General features: G+C 39.7%; 1 protein-coding gene across 13 annotated transcripts in view; it reads right to left on the minus strand.

The window, feature by feature from the left end:
• The window catches only part of GRM7 (glutamate metabotropic receptor 7), an 822,228-nt gene that overhangs the window by 48,397 nt on the left and 752,291 nt on the right, over positions 1-21,540 (minus strand). For 4 of the 13 annotated variants that reach the window (XM_070576689.1, XM_070576690.1, XM_070576698.1 and 1 more), the window contains 2 exons: positions 9,832-10,078; positions 3,924-4,015 (listed from right to left, as the gene is read on the minus strand). In XM_070576689.1, coding sequence (XP_070432790.1) covers positions 3,945-4,015; positions 9,832-10,078 — 318 coding nt within the window. In that variant the 3' untranslated portion in view covers positions 3,924-3,944. Of the gene's footprint in view, positions 1-1,234; positions 2,567-3,923; positions 4,016-9,831; positions 10,103-21,540 lie in introns of those variants that run through there. The other 9 variants (XM_070576692.1, XM_070576687.1, XM_070576699.1 and 6 more) reach the window with 4 other exon arrangements.

Below are 21,540 nucleotides of genomic sequence, written 5' to 3' on the forward strand. Positions count from 1 at the left end.
GGAAGTTTTATCTGGGAGAATATAATTCCACTTGCTGAGGCTGTAGACTTGATTTTTTTTATTATTAATAAATAATTACTTATTTGATATTCACTGTGTAGGTACTACGTTCTAGGGAAGGCTAGGTGCCTTTGGTCTGTGAGGTAGTGCACTGCAGTCATCCCGTGTGTAGTCTCTGAGAACCTAGTATTAGTCAGGCCCTCTGCTAAAGGCACAGAGATAAAGGCAACTAGTTCCCTTTACGCCCTGGCTGCTTCCTATGTGTCATCTCCTGAAACCGTTTGCCTCAAAACACAACACTTCAGCTTCACCGAACTGCTTTCTAGTCCCAAGACATACCACATTCTTCTGTACTCCAGGTTCTTTGTGCATACTTGTTTCCTGCCTTGAGTGTCTTGTCTTTGTGGCTGCCTAGACTCCTTCATCTGCTAAGACCAACTCAGACACAACCTCCTGGGTGATGTTCTCCACATGTAGCTTGGTAGCACTTGGTACAGATCTCTTCTAAGAGCCCCTGTCACTCTGAATTATAATTGCTTACCTTCAAGCCTTCCATCAGATCTGGGCTCCCTGATGATATTGTCCACTTCTGTCCACTTCTGTCCCTCATTCCTAGTAAGTTCAGGGCTGGCCCATAGGAGAGGTGCTTGATAAATGTTTCTTTGATTGACCCAACTTCAGAATACTCTTGCAGTTCATAAATCCTACCCAGATGTGGTGGTGACATGCTTAAATGTAAACCTTGGCATGGTTTTCATGACTTTGGGGCATGATGTGTATGTTTCTTTTATGCTAAGAAATAGTAGAAATCCTGCCACGGGAACTTTTATCCCCTTCTTTAAGTTGAACTGAAGTTGCAGAACTGAGATGGCAAATATTAATTGGTTTCTGAGGATGCTGAGATATCAACCCCTGATAAGAGAAATGATGGTATTTCGCAGATCTTTTAGGCAGAAAGAAATATGCCAAAAAGATTTATAGCTGCAGTTATTTCTAAGGCGATTCATGTCAAAGGTCAGATAACATATATTCTTTGCTATGCTATACTTATAGAGTGCTTCAAAATAGTTTTTACATTGAGGGAGTCTCCAGTTAACTCCGAGACATCACATTGAATGTTACAGAGGAGGGAGAGTCTCAAAATGACAGAAAACCTTGGATCGCACAGTTCTAGAAAGCTTGAAAATGTGAAATAACCTCATTATAGTAATTTTAACAAACAAGAGATTACCAATTTTTTTACAACATCATTTAATACATTAGTGAAATGGCAACAATATTACAACCAATGTACTTTCTCAGAAGCAGATATCTTGTAAAAAAATGACTCCACTGTTAAATGTCCATATTTGCAAGGCTGAGTTAGACTCTTAAAGTTTTTTAATGAGAACTCCATCCTGTGGTGTGAAAATTTACCTCCTAACAAAACAACTTGTTTTCCTGACCTGATGACAATGCCAGATTAATTGCACTTTTGTTGCTTAATTGCATTTTAAAGTGCACGTCATTAAATTGATAACACTCTGCGGAGTTTTAAAATTTCTCAACATTCAAACAAAAGTTGTAGGCAGTGTTGACTCAGCCAATGTCCGGCCTGTCATGTTTGTCAAAGGAGAATGCTCTTAACGGCAGGCAGTATATGGAAGGCATTTTCAAAGCAGGTTGCATTCTGTTTTGTTTGAATTTGAACCCGCCTCCTTCAACCCCCACAAGCAGAATGATTTGCTCTATATAGTGTGCCACCATTGGGGCACGGTGGCTGAAATCGAAGTTTTACTTGAGTAGTACAAACATTCACTCTTGAATCTATAGGTTTTTCTTTACTGTTTCGTCTCTTGAAAACAACCACATAGAAGTGGATTCGAACATACATTTAGCACCTTCTTTCACTGCTCGTCCAAGCTTTCCAGTCTCATCGTAACCTGAACAAGGTAAACCCCTTCCTTCTTTGAATACATGTGACTTAGACCAACTTCTATTCTTATTATTTTTCAAGGAGCTGTATGAGATGTTTCTCATTAAGTTGTCAAGACACCTTAACACTGGCAGAAAGGGAAAGCACCTAATCAAAATCTTTGAAACAAGACAATCCTAGCAAAAAGTTTAAGTTTATTTCTAAACAGCACATCCTGAAAGTAATTTTTTAACTGAAAGATTGACTTACATATTATTTTTACACCCTTTAAACCAAGAGGTATCAACTTAGAATGGAGCTAAAGAGAATATTTAATGGGTTGAGATTAAATCTATCGTTTTTACCCAGGGAAAATTCCTTCTCATTTATTCTCAGGCAGTTGCATGTAAAAGGACTATTACAATGATGAGCTGCAGTGTTTTGACAAGCACTGTACTGCAAAAACTTGAGATGTCACTGGAATACAGTTATATATTCATGGGGAGAAAAGAATGGCCTATTTAGAAACTAGGACAGATCGTGTTGATATGGGAAAGGAAATAACCATGTGAACAATACATCCGAAATTAAAGACTCTGTTGCTGGCATCCGTCTAAAATCAACAGGAAACGTAATTACTCCTTGAAAGTACTCTTGTCCTGTGTTACAGTGCTAAATGGATATGGAAAGAGCGAGATATTATTTGTACTCAGAATACTGTTACAAAAACAAAGATGCAAAGAAACACAGCAAAGATGTGATAAAAAGATCCATGTTAGCAACATAGGAAAGTGAGACTAGCCCACATTGTGAAGCAATATTTCCACCCCCACCCCCAAACCCAATGTGACCTCTCTGCTTTCTCTCTCTTGGAGTCACTCTAGAGATAGGTTTTTTTATCTACTTTATAAGCACAATAAGAGGTCCGGAGGAAACCAAAGGGAATCTTTTATTCAAAGCAACTGCATGATTTTAATAACTCCCCTCCATGTTTTCTACTGTTTATTTTCCCACAGTTTGGAATGCCCTGTTCCCAGCTGGACAAAGATGTTTGCCAAAGCAAGTGTTGTTTTCCACTATATTATATTTCTTAGGCTGAAACAGGGAGATGATAATAATAATATTACTATTATTCTTTCATAACTTTATATCGTTTAGTGAGAGCCCCAGATAATCTGTAGGCATCAATGGCAAATCAATTAGAATTCTTATGCCAGTCCATTCTTGTGTCTAGTTCACACTCCTCCCAATCCACTATTTCTTCTAAGCTATTAGTTTGAATACTCTTGGTATTTATTGGTAATTCTTGGGTTTGAATAATGTTGAAACTCATCTCTGACTCTTGTGGCCTTTCATTGAACTGTTCCCTGTTCTGTGAAATGACTGAACTTGGTTCAGTGTTTCTCTAAGGCAGAACTATGAGCCACAAACCATCTTCAACACATTATCAAGCAGAGCCAGCAAACACTTTCTCTTTCTTTGCTGAAAAGAAGGATCCAAGGTCATTTTGGGTTTAAGATGGGAAGGCCATTCATTGTTTTTTGAATGAACACATTTCTAGGAATGACATTTAATAAAAAAGTGATATTATTTATTAGAAATATTTAATAAATGAACCAGAAAAAACATTTTTACTAGGCTTGTAAAACGTCCCCCTTCTCTCCTTATAAGTTTTCCACATTGCCTTCTAAAACCAGAATGTGAAAACATCCATTTAAAAATAATCTCTCATCACTGGTATTTTTAAAGTAAACTATGGACCAGAATGGCCAGCACCAATTCTGCCACCATTGACTACTTGTTCCGGAAAGACAAACGTGCACACGCTATACACATGTTCTCCAGAGAATAAACCAGGCACGTGACCCTTAACAGCTGTCTGCACTACGCTTAACAAACAGCTCATCTTTGAAAACACGTTTCTTCATGTGAATAGATTTACAGGTAATCATGCAGAGTTTTCATGAAAACATTTTTAATTCTCAGTGGAGACAACACACAAATAAATAAAAATTAGATTGTTTCTTACCTTTTGGAAAGCAGGCAAAAGCTATACTGTTGGTGGAATAGTGTACCAAGTAACAGACTTTTGTACACTCTTTCTTACTGGTGGTATGCAGTCTACAGGAAAAGTAAATATATAGGTACGGATAAAATAAATGTGCACACAATATTCCTTTTTATTCTTTTTTTTTCCTTTTGGAGAAGAGGCTGCGATAGAGACCATAGACTTTATTCCCACTCTTTCAGTGGGTTTGATAGTCTTTTGGTAGACCAGTTCACCACAATTCAGGTACCTCTGAACATGGGAGTACTGGCGCCTCTTGGTTTTAGGCAGATGGGTTTACTCGTTTGAGCTGGAGTAGTTGAGGGAACCAGCCCCAAAGTAATGTGTCTATCTGATCAGAGCATCCTTTTCTTCCTGTTGCCATCCCTTTTTTCTCAGCCTAGTACAGTTATGGTGACCAGCCTGCGAGGTTAGTCCAGAAGGATGAAACAAACAACGTAATGTTCAGAATGTTAGGGATCCAAACAAATGAAAAAGCAAAACAAAACAAAAAACCACGGCAAATTAACACAGCATGGGAGGGTGTTCCAGAATTTTCTAGGCATTGTTACTTGTATAGAATTTGACACCCACATCCATTTTCTAGCAGTTTGAGTCTTGGAGTTTTTTTTTTTTTTAATGAAATACTTCTTTATCTTTTACTATTTTATGTAATACTTGCCTTCTTTGAGAACAGACCAAGTTTTTATTTATATATTTTCCTTACAGTAGATGCAAAAATGGTAGTAAAAGAAAAATAGCATCAGAATGTACACTTATATTTAAAATATCTTATTTTAGATTTTCTGTTTTAGGTGCAAGTTATTGTTCTTCTAAAGTGTGCTTCACCATACAGTGTGCTCATTGGCTTAACCTAGTCTTTCACGTAGTGTAAGTCCAGCCTCTATTTCAGGGTCATTTATCACTTATGCATTCCCACCTGCAAAACGGGTCTTTCCCAAGCTGTCCACATGCCTGACATCTCTAGTTGCTACTGGCCTTCCAGAACAAACTTTCTGTAACCAGTCCAGATTTTGGGGGAGTTTCTCTGCACTGTCTGGGGGCATTGGTTTAGAAAATGGACGGTAGTTTAGGACAAAGGTAGCTTAGGGATGCTCATCATTATTCATCATGATCCTCTATAAGGAGAGCATCTGACCAGAGGATAATTCACAGAGCATCTTCTGGTTCTGACCAGTCCAAGTGAGGAAGGCAGCGGTTCTTACCCACACATCCCCCAAAAGCCATGCTGCCTCAGGTACCATTATCCATCCAACTGGAAAAGGGGCCTGGTGGCCATCAGTAAGTCAGTCCCCAAGCACACCCAATCCTCCTGTTTATCTGGCATCTACATCTTTGCCATGAACATATATCTGCAAAATCAGTAATACAAAGCTCAGGAAAACATGCCAAATTCAGGACACACATTCAAGAACCAAAGCTTGAGGTGCCCTTTGCAGAAAAAATTGTTGAGAAGGCATCATCGTGGCCAGATCTAAAGCTATCCAAATTAGGTCAGGGTCTTCCAATCCTCTAGCAACAGAAATTTTGTTTGTATTAAAAAAACCCTTCATTAAGTGGCTGAGCTATACCTCTATACCCGCTGCTGTTTTCCAATCTGAGTTCAGAAATGAACAAGCATTGGCTCAACTCTGAACATCCAACATGTTTTGTAGTGCACAGATACATTAAAATTTTGAGATTTGCTTTTCATTTGTTCCATACAGAAAGAGGTTTTCCTTTCAAACAATGGCATCTTAACTGGAGAAGCAACCTAAGAGGAAAATTGAACTTCTTGGGGAAAAATCAGGCAATGCTTGGGCAGTTTTAATTTCTGCCCTTATGAAGCCAACAAGCAAATTCGTTTTATGTGGACATGTCGTTGCAGTGTGCAGCTGGATGAGTAGAAGCGTGCATGCACCAGATGGCAAACTGCAGTGATGGAGCAGAGCTGTTAAAAACGAAAACACTGAGGATTGAAATACATTGAGACTGAGTGTTTAGAGCAACAATGAATAAGGGGACATTTCTGTTTCATTATTTACTTTGTAGCTCATACTATATACTCGGTTTCCTCCCCGATACCCTCCCTCAGAGGATAGCGCATGGAATTTCCCTTTTGGAAAGACACATTCCTTTCCCAAGTGCATGGTCTGTGCTTCTGTTTGTTTCTTTTTAACCACATAGCTTAATTTTAGCAAATAATTTGTCTGTTACCAAAGTTCAGAAATTTGAGATGATTTGAGCTATATTTGGTATTAAATAGAATATAATAATAATGTTTCCTCCCATCGGAATAGTCTTTCTGTCACTTTTCATTAATTGAATTTTTTATTACTGCTCTTTCCTACATTCATACATTTTTGCATTGTTACAGACTGGTTTTCCAAATATAATTGTTATCTATAATACCACTATTTCCATATTAGTGACTTCATTAGATCATTTTAAACAGCTACTTGTTTGCATTTTTGTCTCATCTTAAATGTTTCCTTCCTTTGGGTTGACTTTATCCCAGATCAGCATCATTGCTAAAACTTTGGGAAGCATTTCCAATATGGGCTCAGCCTGAGTGTCCTAATATGACATCGTTGCTATTAAGATATATTAATTTCTAGAGCTCTGCCTTCCAATATAGTAGCCACAGTTACAGATGGCCATTTAAATTTAAATTATTTAAAATGGAGTAAAATGGTAAGCATATTTCCTCAGCTAAGCAGCCATATTTCAAGCTCCCAATAGCCATATGTGGCTAGTGGTTACTGTACTGCACAGCACAGGTAGAGAACATTTCCATCATTGCAGAAAGTTCTATTGGACAGATTTTGTGCAGATAAGGTCTTTTGATTCCTCTTCGGGATCTTTGAGAGCTGGGCCATCAGAAACCCCAATGTTTGGAGGTACATGAATCTCCTCCTATGGTTCAGCAAATATCCACTCAAATTATGTATGGTGTTTTAGGAAGCGTCTACACAAAACCAAAAGAACAAACAATTTTTTAAAAGTTTTTGGACTGTCTGTGACGCAAAGGCTATATTTGGTTTTATTTTTTCCGGAACTGTTTATCTTTGCTCTGTGTAGACCCCAAAACAACAATGACAAAACCCAGTAAAACTTTTTCAAGGGAAAGGCACCAAATGCATTCCAAATGGAATAATTGTGATTGACACAGGTAATAAGACACTTGGATTTTTGAGTTAGTAAGATGAGGCCTCTACCTGGGCAGCCTTCTTTGAGTTCAGTTTATTCCTGTCTTTGTAGACAACAAAGCAAGCAATAACACATTTCAAAGCACCATACATCATTATATTCTTTAAATGCAAGCTGCATTAGCAAATGAGCAAGCCCAAAGACCAATTTCTGCATTGGCATTGTAACGTGCCACTCATGTTCTAAGAAACACAGCAGCAAAGAGAAACAAGCAGGGATCTGGGAGTCAGACCTGGGTTTCAGTCCAACCTCTGCTGCTAACTAAATGTGTGACTTTGGTAATATCACTTAATCTCGCTAAGCTTAGGTTTCTTCATTAAAATGAGAATAATACTTCCCATTCTACAGAGTTACTGTGAGGAGTAAGAGAGAGCGTCCACACAAAGCATTCTGCATAATGGCTATTTGAAAAGGAGGCTGTGTATTAGTATTAGTGTTAGTGTTGGTATTAGCAATTTAACAGCCATTATCATACCCCATACAGCCTCAACAAGGATAGACCCTAATCACTAAAAGTTAATAACAGTGAAATGTTGTTTGAAAGCTAATTATTCTTAATAATTAGCATAGTATTGAATTAATTGTCCAAATTCAAAACTTCTAATTTGGTCTTTTTTTTAAAATACATACAGACTTTTGATCTTATTTCCTGGTTGTTGATTTGGGGCATAGCTAGTGAAATTTGCGTGTGTATGTGTTTGTGTTTAGATATAAATGTTAAACTGCTACTAGAATGTCTCCAGGATAAGGGTTTTGTGAACTGCAAATATGACAAGGGGCCCTAGAATAAAATTCTATGGAAGTATAACTATGTACGTATATTTATCAATACAGATATACATATAAATAGACGCATAAGTATGTTCATGGAAATATTTCTTTTTGTGAATCAGTTCCGTCTACCTCATCGTGTTTAGTACGCTTTTAAACATACCATCATATCTATATAACTTTTAGGCAAATCTTTTTGCCTTTTCAGGAATAGAAGGAAATTAAAATTTAATTGACACTATTTTCTACATGCATGATAATTTATGACACACTTATCTTATGACATGGATATTATTATCTCCATTTTTTACATCAAAACGCTGAGATTTAGAAAAGCTCCATGACTCTCAAAGCCATACAGCTGGTAAGAGGAGTGGCTTGGATTTGAACCCAGGTCTGTCTCAACCCAAAGTCTCTTCCTACATCACAATGAATACCATAGCAATTCACCGTTCACTTCCCCTCCTCTCAGTGACCATCTGTTCTGAAGACACAAGAACAGATCCTGTGTATCCATTCTGTTTCTCCCTTCTCTCCGTGAGCTCCTTCTCCTGCCTCTCAACTTGTCCGAGAATCTCTTCTATTGAAAAGTCAAAGTGAAGCCCGTGATGTTGTTAATAAGTCTCTGTTAACTTGTCTACATATTCTCAAAGTGTTTCACAATATTCACTCAACTAACTACTTAGAAATGTGGAGAAGGGCTAAGACCATGGATCTTTGCACAATATTTGTCAGGATCAAACTCAGTTGCCTCCTGGTTTTTGAAGATCTCTCTCTTACTTGCAAAGCATAAAGGATTACCTCAGAGTATTTAGAATAGGGACTTTCTGCTTGGCAATAAGCCTTTGGCTACAGCAAATTCATCTCATAATTGAAAAATAATGTGTCTTGAATGACTTAACGGACAACCTGAATCCTCCTTTACTTTAAAAACAGGAAGCATCAGGAACACTTCAATATGCCTCATTCTATATGGAACTCGTCAAAATATTCCTGGAAAATAAATCCTAGAAGTCACATTTTTAGTCTGAAATTCACTCTTACCACAATAGTGTTAGTAAAATCAGCAATTGGGAATTCTATGCATTTAGCCTCTGACTAAATGTCTTTTTCTTTTTAAAAAAAGTGGTGTCTGTATGCCCATCTTCTTTGGGGTCTTTGCAGGGGTGACTCAAGGCAAACCACGGGTTGCAGATATGCCATGTAGCGTATCAAGTCTGACATAGCATCGTTAATCCCGCCCCTACGCGTATGTCTTTCATGGAATGTCTTTCACTCCTCTGCAGTGGTGTGGTACATGTTTTTCCCAGGTGGGGATGCCATTAGCATAGAAGTGTCTGGGCCGGTATACTTGGATGAAAGTTTGCCAGCTTTATTCAATATTTTATGTTTTTGTTTCTAGAAGCCTTGCTTAGTAAAGAATCATAACTTTTTCCACTTTCGTGTTGCAGTGGAAAAAAGTTGTGTTTCCAAGGTTTTTAAATATCCCAATTTCATTCCTACTGCTACAATCAATCAAGTGTTGAAGTTTCCCTAACAGGAAGTTGTTCCCCTAACAGGAAGTTGTTCCCCTAACAGGAAGGGGTCATGAAAGTTACCTCACAACCTGACAGCTGTGTTTATGCCAATTGGAGGGGTTGGTACAAAAGGACAAGAAGCGAGGCAAGGGGGAGACTTCACAATTCTGAAGCAGAACCTCTAAAAGCTTCTTTCTGACAGACAGCAAAAAGAAAATGGTGGCAAGAATGAGGCAAACTCTTAAGAGCAAAGGTTAGCATTCACCAAGGCAACCCATTATCCAAGACAATCATAGTCATGGTACTTTTTCAAAGAAAGGCAAGCTCACACCATATCTCGCGGAGCTTACTGATGCAAGATGGGAAGATGAAAGGAAAGGAGAGTTACTTACTGTTTGGGTCTACGTTTTCACAGAGTTCTGTCTTTGCCTCACCGTTGGGTCTGTCACTGGGTTTGTGTGACAGCCGCGATGACATGGTGGCTGCTGTGACTACCGCCTTGAAGCTTCGCTTCCGTTTCTGCACATTGAGTTCAGGGTGGAAAATGATGATGTACACTTTCGGCATGTACAGCATCCCCAGCGCCACTGATGCACTTAGGTTCATGGAGATTGTAAGCGTGGTGGTTTGTATGTAGAGCTAGGAGACACAACACACAAGACACTATTACAAATAAAATGACTGCAGAGGGAGTCTGAACACTTAATGCAATGTCAAGAAGGACTATGGGTAGGGAAGAAAGCATAGCAATCTCCAGATCCTTCTGATAAAAAAAGGAAGACACAATGACTGTGCAGATTTATTGGCGAGCTGATGTGTATATTTATTGACTGAATGCCATTGGGTGAATCCCTGTGCGTGCTTGCCCTGGAAAAGTCTCCCACATAGAAGTTCAGGGTGGACCTTTAATCAGATCTGAAGGCCCTTTAGTCAGAATGGCAACTGAATGTAAAGACACGAAGATCATAGAAATGTGTAATCTTGAGTAAAGGGTAGTTATTTTTTCTCCCCCATACATACACAAAACAATTAACACTACATGATCTCTTGCTACACAGTTACTGTGGGACCTTATTTGAGAAGTCATTATATCAATATATGTCTCTTTTTGCATTGTTGTTTTAAAGGGTTCACCCTCACCATACCTACAAAGTAGTGCATTGAGTTTCCCTAGAAAGTAAGTTCTTGCTTAATTTTGATTTACAAAACACCAATGGCAAGGGACCAAGATCTAGTGATGTCGCCTTGTCCAGTCTCTTAACATCAACAAATTACTAATAGGATGCAAAACTTCATTCTGACAGTGTGTTATTTGTAGTTTGGATGGTGCCCTCCTTGCTGTCCTTGTCTCCTTTTGCTTCCTTGAGAAATCAGTAGAGCAACCACTCACTTACTGTTCGTGTGTTAAATCATTGCCTTGCCTAAACTGAAAAGATGAAGGTTGAAGGGTGTGGGGAATTGTAAGATCAGTAAGATCAGACAACTGGCCTTGGTCCAGTGGCATTTATGAAGTGCCCTGTCATGATCTAGAGCCACCATACATTTAGGTATATTGGGTTTTGCTTGTGTTCTAAAGGCTGGATTAAATGTGAGATGATAGATGTCTTAATTAACTTGATTGTGGTAATCATTTCACAATGCATACATATACTAAATCATCATGTTTTACACCTTAAAATAATCACGTATATAAACCTAAATATGTGCAATCATACCTCGATAAAGCTGGGAATAAGTGAATAAATAAATAAACAGGTAGGTAGACAGACAAATAAATTTCAATTGCATTAAAAAAAAAACACCCGAGTGACTAGCTGCCATGGCCTTTTATGTCAGTGGAAACCCAAGTTCCTTGAACATATTTGATCATGGTTTTCCACAACTATTCCTTCCCATTGATCTCAGGACAAAATCCCCATTTTTAATGAATTCTACAAGGCCCCATGTGGCCTGCCCCCTGCATACTTTTTCAGACTAATTTTCCACCACTTCCCCCCCACGGCTCCCCAGGACGCCATCCATATGGGTACTCCCTCAGGTCTTGACGATGCTGTGCTCTTTCAACCACAAAAACTTTATATGTGCACACAGGCGATTTTTCCTTTATTCTTGTTTTCCTTGTATGGAATGTTCCTCTTCTGCTTCTTAGACCATCCATCCCAGGCTGTCCTCACCCACAGCTTCAAGTCTAGGACGGCTTATTTACTTACACACTTGCGAAAAACTATTTTCTTCAGACCATTTGTCTCCATTTGTAATTAGACACCCACTATCCTGATCATCTGACCATCTGTCTCCTTGACTGGGCAGAAAGTTCAAGAAAGGCAGGAACATGTGACCATGGTACATCATTGTGTCGGAATGCTAGCAAGCAGTAGGCACTTAATAAACACGATGGTTGTGCTCCTGTGTTTGTACAATGGACACCTTTTTCCTACCTATCACTCAGTGGTCAAGCAGCCTTTCTCTAAATATATAAGCATTCCCATCAGACCTATTGGCTGCCTGGATAATTCTGAGGCCCCGGTGAAGAAATTAAAAGAGACTTGGTCATCTCATCTGGAAAGAACACAGCTTTCCAGCAAACATTAATTTGAATGTGTATGTCTCTGAGTGGTTTAAAGCAGCTGCCAACTGCTAACTGTAAAATATATAATGAAGGTAAGCTAGAAAGACAAAACAATATTGAATTAATGATTCTCTTGGTTGCGAATTAGACCATATTTTAAAAGTTCAACTTTTCCTACTAGAATACCTTTAGACTTTCAACTCCATTCTACCCTGCTAACCCACACTGCTCGGGAAAGGCTTACCATGGTCACAGGGCTTTATGCACCCAGGCAATGTTGCTTCCTTCACACATGGTCACTGCTGTCATCCTACTAATGAGGGCTTTGAAAACCGTGGTTTAGCCAGACCAAGAAAGAAAGGGGTATAAGCTGATCCATGGGATCTAAGGTTTTGTTTCTGCTTTTCTGCTCATGAGTAAATTTTGCAGTTGAAGAAACCATTAATAGTTTTTGGTTTTGTTTATTATTTACATATAACTGTAAATTATATATGTGTATATGCGTATATATGTATATATGCAGATGTGTGTGTGTATACATATATATTTTTCTCTAACAAAGACTACTTAGCAATTGAAGACTCCAAAAGCTATGACGTTCATTTTATGGAGTGTTTAATTTCATTGTTCTTAAACTAGAGCCCATTAAGACTTTGATATTTTATTTTGAAAACTTTGCGGTCTCTGGTGACACATCAGAAATATGTGAAACCAACATGAATGTCACTGACCAGACTCCTACTCCCCCAAATCCCCTTTACATAGAGCATAGTGGTTAAGAATGAGGCATTTAGGGCTAGTCTATCCGACTTCAATTCTCATTTACTAGTTCTGTGACCTTGGGCAAATTGCTTTTCCTTTCTGTGCCTCAGCTTCTGCATTTGTAAATAGAGATGATAGTATCAGTACCTACTTCATAAGGTTGTCTTGACAATTAAATGTGTTAATATTTGTAAAGAGCTTAGGATAGGACCTAGCAATACTACAAAAGTATTTTTAAATAAATCTATAGGTATAAAGATATGAAGGCTCCAGTCTACAGGAATCCCAAAGGTATTGGTCCACAGGGCTCCAACCCCACCAACTTCCAGGAGGGGAACTAAGTTACTGTCTCTTTGACCCTGGGTAGGAGGCTCACCTTTCGGCTCGCAGTTTTCATCCTAGCAACTCCCTTAGTACATTCTTTTAGCACATTGAAACGTATTTATTTTCAGTCTTGTGGCTGTTCCTGTTTTACCTGATGCTGATTGTAAAATAGATTACTCCATTTAATCTTGGGTATTTCACGCCATTTTATCTTATCTTTCTTACAGTTTCTGTAGAGACGTAAAGGCATAGGTGATCGTTATTGGTCCCTTTCATCCAAGCACAGGGGTCCTTGCACACATAGTTTTACTGAGATCAAGCCTCTCCCTGGGGCTGGCCTTAAACGGACCATCCTCCCATTCTAGCCATCTGAGGATCATCTCCAGGGAGAGAAGTCTCCCCACCGTGGTCCATCTTCCATAGCCCAGGCCTGTGGGAAGGATACAGACCGCCTTGGAATTCCCATGTATTTTGATAATTAAGCCTTAATTTTATCATCAACCTAAATGAATTTCCAGAATCCAGTTTCTGCTTTTTGCTTGAATATGACTTTTCTAATACCCACTATGTATAACTCAGTTTATATAACTAAAGAGTATTTAGGCAAGGAATTCAGAGTCAAGCCGGCAAAGAGCTTTGTAGCACTATCTAGAACAGTAGTTTTCTTAACATCTGATGTATGAAATCCTTGAATATAGCTATTCTCTCTGTCTCTCTGTTTCTTTGTTTGCAAAATAAAGTTAATAATAGTTCCTACCTCGTATGGTAGCTTTTAATGACTGATTAATTAATATATGAAAAGTGCTTAGCAGAATGCCTGGGAAATAAGTACCTATGACATGTTAGCTGCTAATACTTGTATGCTGCCAGGTTAGATTGTTGGGGTGTGGATGTTAAGATACGGCTTCCTCTGTAACCACTTTCATATATTTTAAACTTTTTACATATATCTTATTAACTAAGTTGTAGTGTCTAAAAAAACAGGCCTATTCATGTCTTGTCTGATTGAAACGTACCAACATGTACACTATTAGAGTACACAGGTGTATATGTAATTCAATGCCATGCAAAGCCCAGCTAAATCTGCTCCATATATTTTCTCATCTTGGCCTAAAAGTCCATCATCAGCTAAAATGTGAATGCATATCATGACGTGCCATTTTTGCTTTGTAAGTTGGTGTAGCGCTTAGGTTAGTTGAGTTCCCCTAGTCTAACTTTCAGTTGCTAGGATACTAAGAAATTTGAAAAGTTGCTAGATAGTGCTCATGAGCAAACTTTGAAATTTTCCAGCTCTTCTATGTAAGTTGCAGAATCGGTTTAATTGAAGACTGTTTTGAGAGATTTCAAGGCAAGCTGCTAATAGTTATAATAGCGACAGGTTTTAAACTTTGAAAGTCTGAGTAGTCGCAGTACTGTCCAAAGAATAAAAAGAAAAGTTCACAGGGTACATAGATATAAAACTAGAACAATCAGGAAAAATCTAATTTCAGAGTTTTGGGTTCATCAAAATAGTCTCATCATTACTAATGATGTCTTTAATAGTAAGTAAATACTATAAAAATGAACTAAGAATATATTTATACTAATGAATTGCCACCTTTATCTATATAAAAATTCAATTAGAAAAAATGTTCTGGGGCTATTTAGCGGTCATGTCCAACCACTGATGTAAGACATAATAACTCATGACCACATACTGTAAATTCATCGTTAGTTATATTTTGTAGATAGGCTATGTGAGAGATACCTACTTTTCCACTATTTGTGCATTCATCCACTTATCCATTCACTCCTTTCCCTGAGATACTACACTGCAGTGACCCAGGCACTGGGCACACCATTGTGAAGATGATAGGCTGTCATCAGGGAGCTACATTCTAGTAGCAAGAGGAAGACAATCAAGAATCAACTCATACGTAATGCGTTAACCACTCACCACACCCTTTATCTCACAGGGTATACTGTGCTCTGCTTTCCCGTCCTCTTGGCATGTCCTTTGCTCACCTGCTGTGCCTCTGCTACCCTGTTTATGTTCGATGCTCAATCCAGTGGCCCCTTCTACATAAAGCATTCCCCATCTCCACAGGCGAGATAGTTCCCCTGTTGGCCCTTTCACAAGAAGCAGCTGCAAATAGCATTTAACCAAGTCTTAGGAGAGTACAGTCACTTGTGCTACAACGAATGCTTTGAAAATGCAAATTCATCCAAATAAGAGATTGATATATTAGGGAACAATTTGAGTACAACACAAAGTTCACGTTTGCAAATGTGTGATTTCTTCCGCAACAAACACTAGATGAGCACAGTGAACCACACCCAGCTGAACTGAGCCATGTGGGAATATGCACACACATGCCAATGCCTTAGATATCTGCCTGCTTCCCCCTTCCACAATTTCATGACAAATCACAAGCAATGACACTTCTGGCACCTGCTTTCACAAGCAAACTTAAGGTCTTTTAGTTTAAGGTAAAGAGCAATATTTATTGTAATATTTATGCATTTCTTAGCCATTTAACATGTGTAAAACCATGCTACCATCTTTATTAGATTCTTATCTTCTTTTTTTAAATGTCACTCATTTTTGTGTGTGTGTGTGTGTGGTGAGAAGATTGTCCCTGAGCTAACATCTGTGCCAATCTTCCTCTATTTTGTATGCAGGGTGCAGCCACGGCATGGCTTGATGAGCAGTGTGTAGGCCTGCACCTAAGATCAGAACCCATCAACCCTGGGCCGCTGAAGCAATGTGCACGAACTTAGCCACTGCACAACCAGGTCGGCCCCACCGATGATGTTTTTGATTGCTGTTTCCCTAACTAAATTTTTTCCGTAAGTCTTGTGTTTTTTATTGCATAATTTTGCATAGTATGATGATTTTTAAGAACACATATGTTACATTAGCAGAACCGACTGGATAATTAATGTGATGTCTGACACAGTGTATATTTATTAAATTCTGGTTGAACAAAAAGTTCTACACTTGATGAAAGTATAACGTACAATAAATATCCTTGTCATTCAACGTTGTTTTAAGAAAGGCTATTATTTATAATTTATTAATATTGTTATTATCTTTTTGCTATTATTTGTGTACCTGTTTCCTCATTTCTAGAGCGGAAATAATAATAATATCTCTCTTATAAGGCTGTTGGAGTCAAAGAGTTGACCACTGTAAAATACGCAGGAGGGCACCCAGCCTGTAGCAAGAGCTCACTCGGGGCGTTAGTATCAGTGATTTATTTATTGGCTATAACATAAAATAGCTTGTTGTCTATGTTCTTTTCCATATAATCTTAATACATTTTGAAATGATGATCTTTTTTGTGGAATCCACTGAATAACACTCTCTTTTAGGGAAAGACATCTCATTATGTTTCCTTCTATTTGGTTTGAAAGTATACTCATATCCCTATTTTATCTGTCATTGACTTTTATGAGAAATAACCAATTTTGTGCCTTTCAAAGTGACAGTTGAGAATTGAGACAGGAAGGCTTCCATGGAGTCTTAAGGTGGGGTGGGAGAAGTTTCATAATTCTCATGACATCCCAACGTCTGTGTAATAAAAATGAAAAATGTGTCTGCAGTAGTCACAATAAAGAGGAAGCGTATGTTATTATCTGACAAATGTTTGGGACAGTCCTATGACTAAATTGAAATGAAAGTTCCTGGCCATCAAGACAAATGTTTTCTATCCTTACCGCCTGCACCCCTGGCTTCCTAATTAGAGTAAGCATATTTTTGAGAAATAATTAACAGCACATGACTGGGAACCGGACAGTATGTTTGCAACTAGGACGTCCTCCATCATCCAGAGGGTCACCATACTGAGGGCTTTTGCTTAGTTAGAAAATAATACATGATGATAAAAGGATTCAATATAATGAAGGGGGAAAAACATTTCTTTTTGGGGGGGAGGCGACTCTCATCTTCTAGAAGCGTGGAAAGAACGAGATCTTTGTAGTTAGAACTCATTTCAAATCCTGACCTGGGATTGTTGGTTGAAGACTTCGGGCAAGTGATTGAGTGAAAATTCAAATCCCAGCAATTTGTTACCAGAGTGTCTGATACAAAACCCTACCTCACTCTACCACTACTACAGAGGCCTTCTCACTGTTTCGAAAATTAAAGGAAATTATGTGTGACAAGTAGCATAGTGTCTGGATATGAGAGGGTGCTCAGGAAATGCAAGTGTCTTTCTTAGAGCAGACTGCTCCATCTTCCGCAGATGATTTTCATGCTATTCTACTTAGACCTGCTATCCTTGAATAGCTGATATATAAATAGATAGATAGATAGATAGATGATATACGTGCACATAAATGCATACACACACCAAATAGTATGGGGCAACCTCTGTGGACAGGCATCTGGCATAGAATTATAAATAATGGAGGCAACTGGATGACTACTGGACAAGACCTAGTTTTACCATGTTTTGTTTTCCTCATTTAGTATCCGCAGGCAGACATGATATTAAGTCCACACACAATCACATTATTTGTTTGGATGGACATAAGACAAGCACTCCAGGTGAATGCGAATCAGCTTCTGGAGCATGAGATAAGTGATTACGTCATGCTTGAAATCACTCACATCTCAGTTCTTCGCTCCCCTGCCTGGAAGCCTGATGCTGCGTCTATTCCCGAATAGTGTAATCAGAGAGATGCTGTGTCTATTCCAATTGACCACCACCCTGGGAAGTTCAGTGTTTCACTTCCCACGCCATCCTAACAAGCTGTAGGCCATCTTGAAGCCGATTCTTCCAGGCAAGTCCCTTCTGATTTTGCTGGGCGTATACAAGCACAGCCTAAACACACTGAAACGCAGAATTTGTTTCCTCTCCCAGCCCTCTGATCCCTCAATTGTGATTTCAAGATTTTTCCCCCTCCGCCTGCAAGGTAGAAGCTTTCCTCTTTTATATAGCCAGCACTGGCACTATTTGCTCTGTTGTGTTATCTAAAAGGTTATTTCCCATTCCTGCTGGTTTGAGAGCCCCATGAATGTTAGGTCTCTGCCTTGCAGCGAGTTTACATACAAAAGGAAAGCACTTTCCCCCAGGCAGCCTGGGGAGACTCTCTTCTGCCAGATGCCATTGGCTCCCTTTGAATCCTCAGCCACATTCATCCAGACTGAACCTAACAGCCTTTAGTAGGAGGCAATGTTAGATTCTGTCTTATAATGTGAAAATGCTGGCTTGTACTCACTGGGGAATACAGCAGATAATATACGATGAAGTTCTGTATTACTTCGCAAGTCAACCAGGGCATTAAAAAAAAAAAAGGCTTCACTTAAAGTGTTCGTTTCTGAAGTTGTCATTTGAAATATTCCATTTATATAAGTGCAAAGCTGTCTAATCTTGCCAACTTTTAAAGTCATCTTTATAGTACTAGTGAGCAGAAAAAGACAGGAATCAAATAAAAATATTGATGTCAAATTAATGGCAAAAAGAAAGAGAGAATCTTTGCAGTTCTTGAACACATTCAACATGTTTTAAGTTGGACTTGTAAAGTGGTCATTGAAACTGGATCCAAGAGTGTCAGTGACAAGAAGACAATGTCAGACTCTTACAAAAAGAAGCTGTGTTCTTATCTCAGTTTTCAGAGCCATCGACAATGGCTTTGTGATGAACTTTGACAGTTTTCGATCATTGTAATCATCCAGTGTTTGCTTTCCTTTTATTAGTCCTGGACGTTACTTTTGTCGGTCTTCCTTCGGTCCTTTTGTACCGTATCTTTCCCATCTTGCTGCTGAGCTATGATAGCTCCCTTCCTGCCCTTCAAATTCTCCCCTTCTCCTTGCGTTAGCTCACATTCTTCCCTGTCGTCGTAGTTGCTTCCCTGCCTTCCCACGGCCACCAGTGTGCGATGTGTATGTGGATGGTGGCAGGCCACCTACCCTCTGTCCTGACTGCGTAGTGTGCTGTGGCCCCTTGTGAGTCAATGTGCCAAGCAATGCCGCTGGCAGATGGAAAAATCATGTCAACAGCTGGGATCTAGGCTGGCTGCATTGTCCATCCAGGGATGACAGTGCACTGACTTGTCACAAGGCCTTCAGCTGTGCAATGGTTTAAGTTCAGAAGGAGAAAGCAACTGCAATGAGACTGCACAGAAAATTGTAGACAAATAGTTGCTCAGCCCGCGCCTCTAGATGGAACAGTGAGGGCTCTGAGATTGGCTGGGAAATACCACCTGCCCTGCCAAGAAAGAGAAAATGAGAGAGGGAGCGTGGCCCAGGAGCAAGGGCTGAGCGGCTCATGGTTTTGATCTTGCCATCATGAGATCCATTTTCCATTACTTTTCTTTCCAAGGTCTTGGATCCAGGATCTAAAAAGTGCTATTTCCTACCCATTCACTCTCAAGAGCCTGGGGGCTGGCCTCCACCATCCTCTCCTCTGAGTCTGCCCTCTAAACCTTTCTAGACTCCTTGTCAGACCTGAGAGGTTTTTTCCAGTCTCATTTCTCTTCAAAACTTAATACTGAGGACAATAGTATTGGGGGCTCCAGCTGTCCGGCTACATTTAATGTTCAACTTCTCATCACACTTTGGTTGAAGATAAAATCCTTAATATGGACCAAGGAACTCTCCAGAGTTCCCCTTCTGGCTTCCCTCACCTTCTCCAAGTCCTTCAAATGCACAATACTCCATGCATCCTCAAGGATTTTGCACATGCTGTTCCTCTGCCTTAGATGCTCTTCCCACTCTTCTTCACCTGGTTACCTACCTGTCTTTCAAGCATCAGTCTCGTTTCCTCAGGGAGAGCTTCTCTGACTCTCAAATATAAATTATGCCCTTCCTCTTGCTTGCTCATAGAACATATTATTTCCCTTTATTACATTAATCTCAGTTTGTGACTAATCACTCGAGCGTTTATTTAGTAAGTATCCCCTCACTGGACCCTCCCTATAAGGGTGGGGACATAGCTTTTGACTTTCTGTAGATAGCTCCTGGAACACAGTGTGCGCTCAATTCACAGCAGCTGAACAAATTAATAAATACAACCTAGGAAATATATATTGTGCAGCCAAGTGCAATCAAACGTCTGACAGGCCCTAGAGTTGGAGTCAGGAGTCCTGGATTCGGACGCAGGCTCTGCCGCTGGCTAGCGATGGTGGGATCTTGAGCACCTCACTTAGCCTGTCTGCGCCTGGATACAGATACTTACAAGATGAGGCAGATGGTGGCATCCACCTCACAGAGCAGTGGCAAGGGGGCGATGACTTGTAAGTGGTCATACTTGTTAAACTGGACAGTCTGGCCGAAGGGCTGTGCTGGTGACATTTATGTCTGCGTAGCACCAAATAACGTAACCATGGCCAGCGGGTCTTTGGCTCTGAACAATGATAATTTCTTCCCATTTTTCCAGATACTTTTTCCTCTAGCAATTTTGTTGTCTTCCCTTCTTTTCCAGCGCTGAACTGGGCACTCCTCTGGCCCAGCCATGGCACTCAGAGCTAATAAACAGAGACGATAAAATATGCAGACGAGTTGTCTCACATAATAGGGACAGAACCAAAATATTTTGTAGGAGTCAGGGAGGGAGAGAGTATTTAGAGGTAAGCAAATCAAAGGCAGAGTCCATCTTTAATTTATCGTTGAGCCTCGTGCTTGGTACAGGGAACAAGTTCAATATATGTTTGATGAATCAAATGCTTTTCACTCATTTGATAAATCTAAGGAAAATTGGAAGCCACTTACTTATCTCCATCTCATAGCTCATGACGTTCCCCCCGGCCTCACTGGCCTCCTTCACGTCCTTTGTCTGCCAAGCTCTTTTCTGCCACAGGACCTTTGCATGTGCTTTCCCCTTTCTCTGTAGTGTTCCCCCCACCCTATCTATCTTGTTTTATTAATTCCTCAGGTCTCCACTTCCTTAGCCAAGACTTTTCTAACCGAGACTAGGTAATATCATCCTGTTATGAGCTCTCAAAGCAATGATAATGATTCATATTTTAACATTTGTGCATGTGTGATTAGTATCTGTCTCCCCCACCAGGAAGCATGTCTATTTAGCTCACTGTTCTATCCCCAGTGCCTAGCACTGTGGGTGGCAAATGTTGTTAGTGCCGTCACGTCGTTTCCAACTCCTAGCACCCGTGTGCACAGCAGAGTAGAACCTTGCCTGGTCATTTTGCACCATTCTCTCACCTTCTGGCGCTGATTCAGACGATGCTCCACTGCTGTTCATAGAGTGGCAAATACCAGGGACTTAACTGATAATGTTAAGGAAGGAAATCTTGGGCACAGAAAGAGAGAGATGGCATTTGAAGCCTTTGGTGTTATCCCAGAAAATAGTCAGAAGGGTACCTGACGGGAAGGAAAACGAGTGTGATGCTCTTGTGGATTTGCCTTCCTCGTCCAGAGTACTTCCTGAACTGGCCCAAAGGGGGAATGGACTGTGTTGTCCTGGGGGCTGCCACCTATATTTCCTAACCCTTCTTTCACGTG

The sequence above is a fragment of the Equus przewalskii genome, chromosome 15 (assembly GCF_037783145.1).
Source record: "Equus przewalskii isolate Varuska chromosome 15, EquPr2, whole genome shotgun sequence".
NCBI classification, from domain to species: Eukaryota; Metazoa; Chordata; class Mammalia; order Perissodactyla; family Equidae; genus Equus; species Equus przewalskii.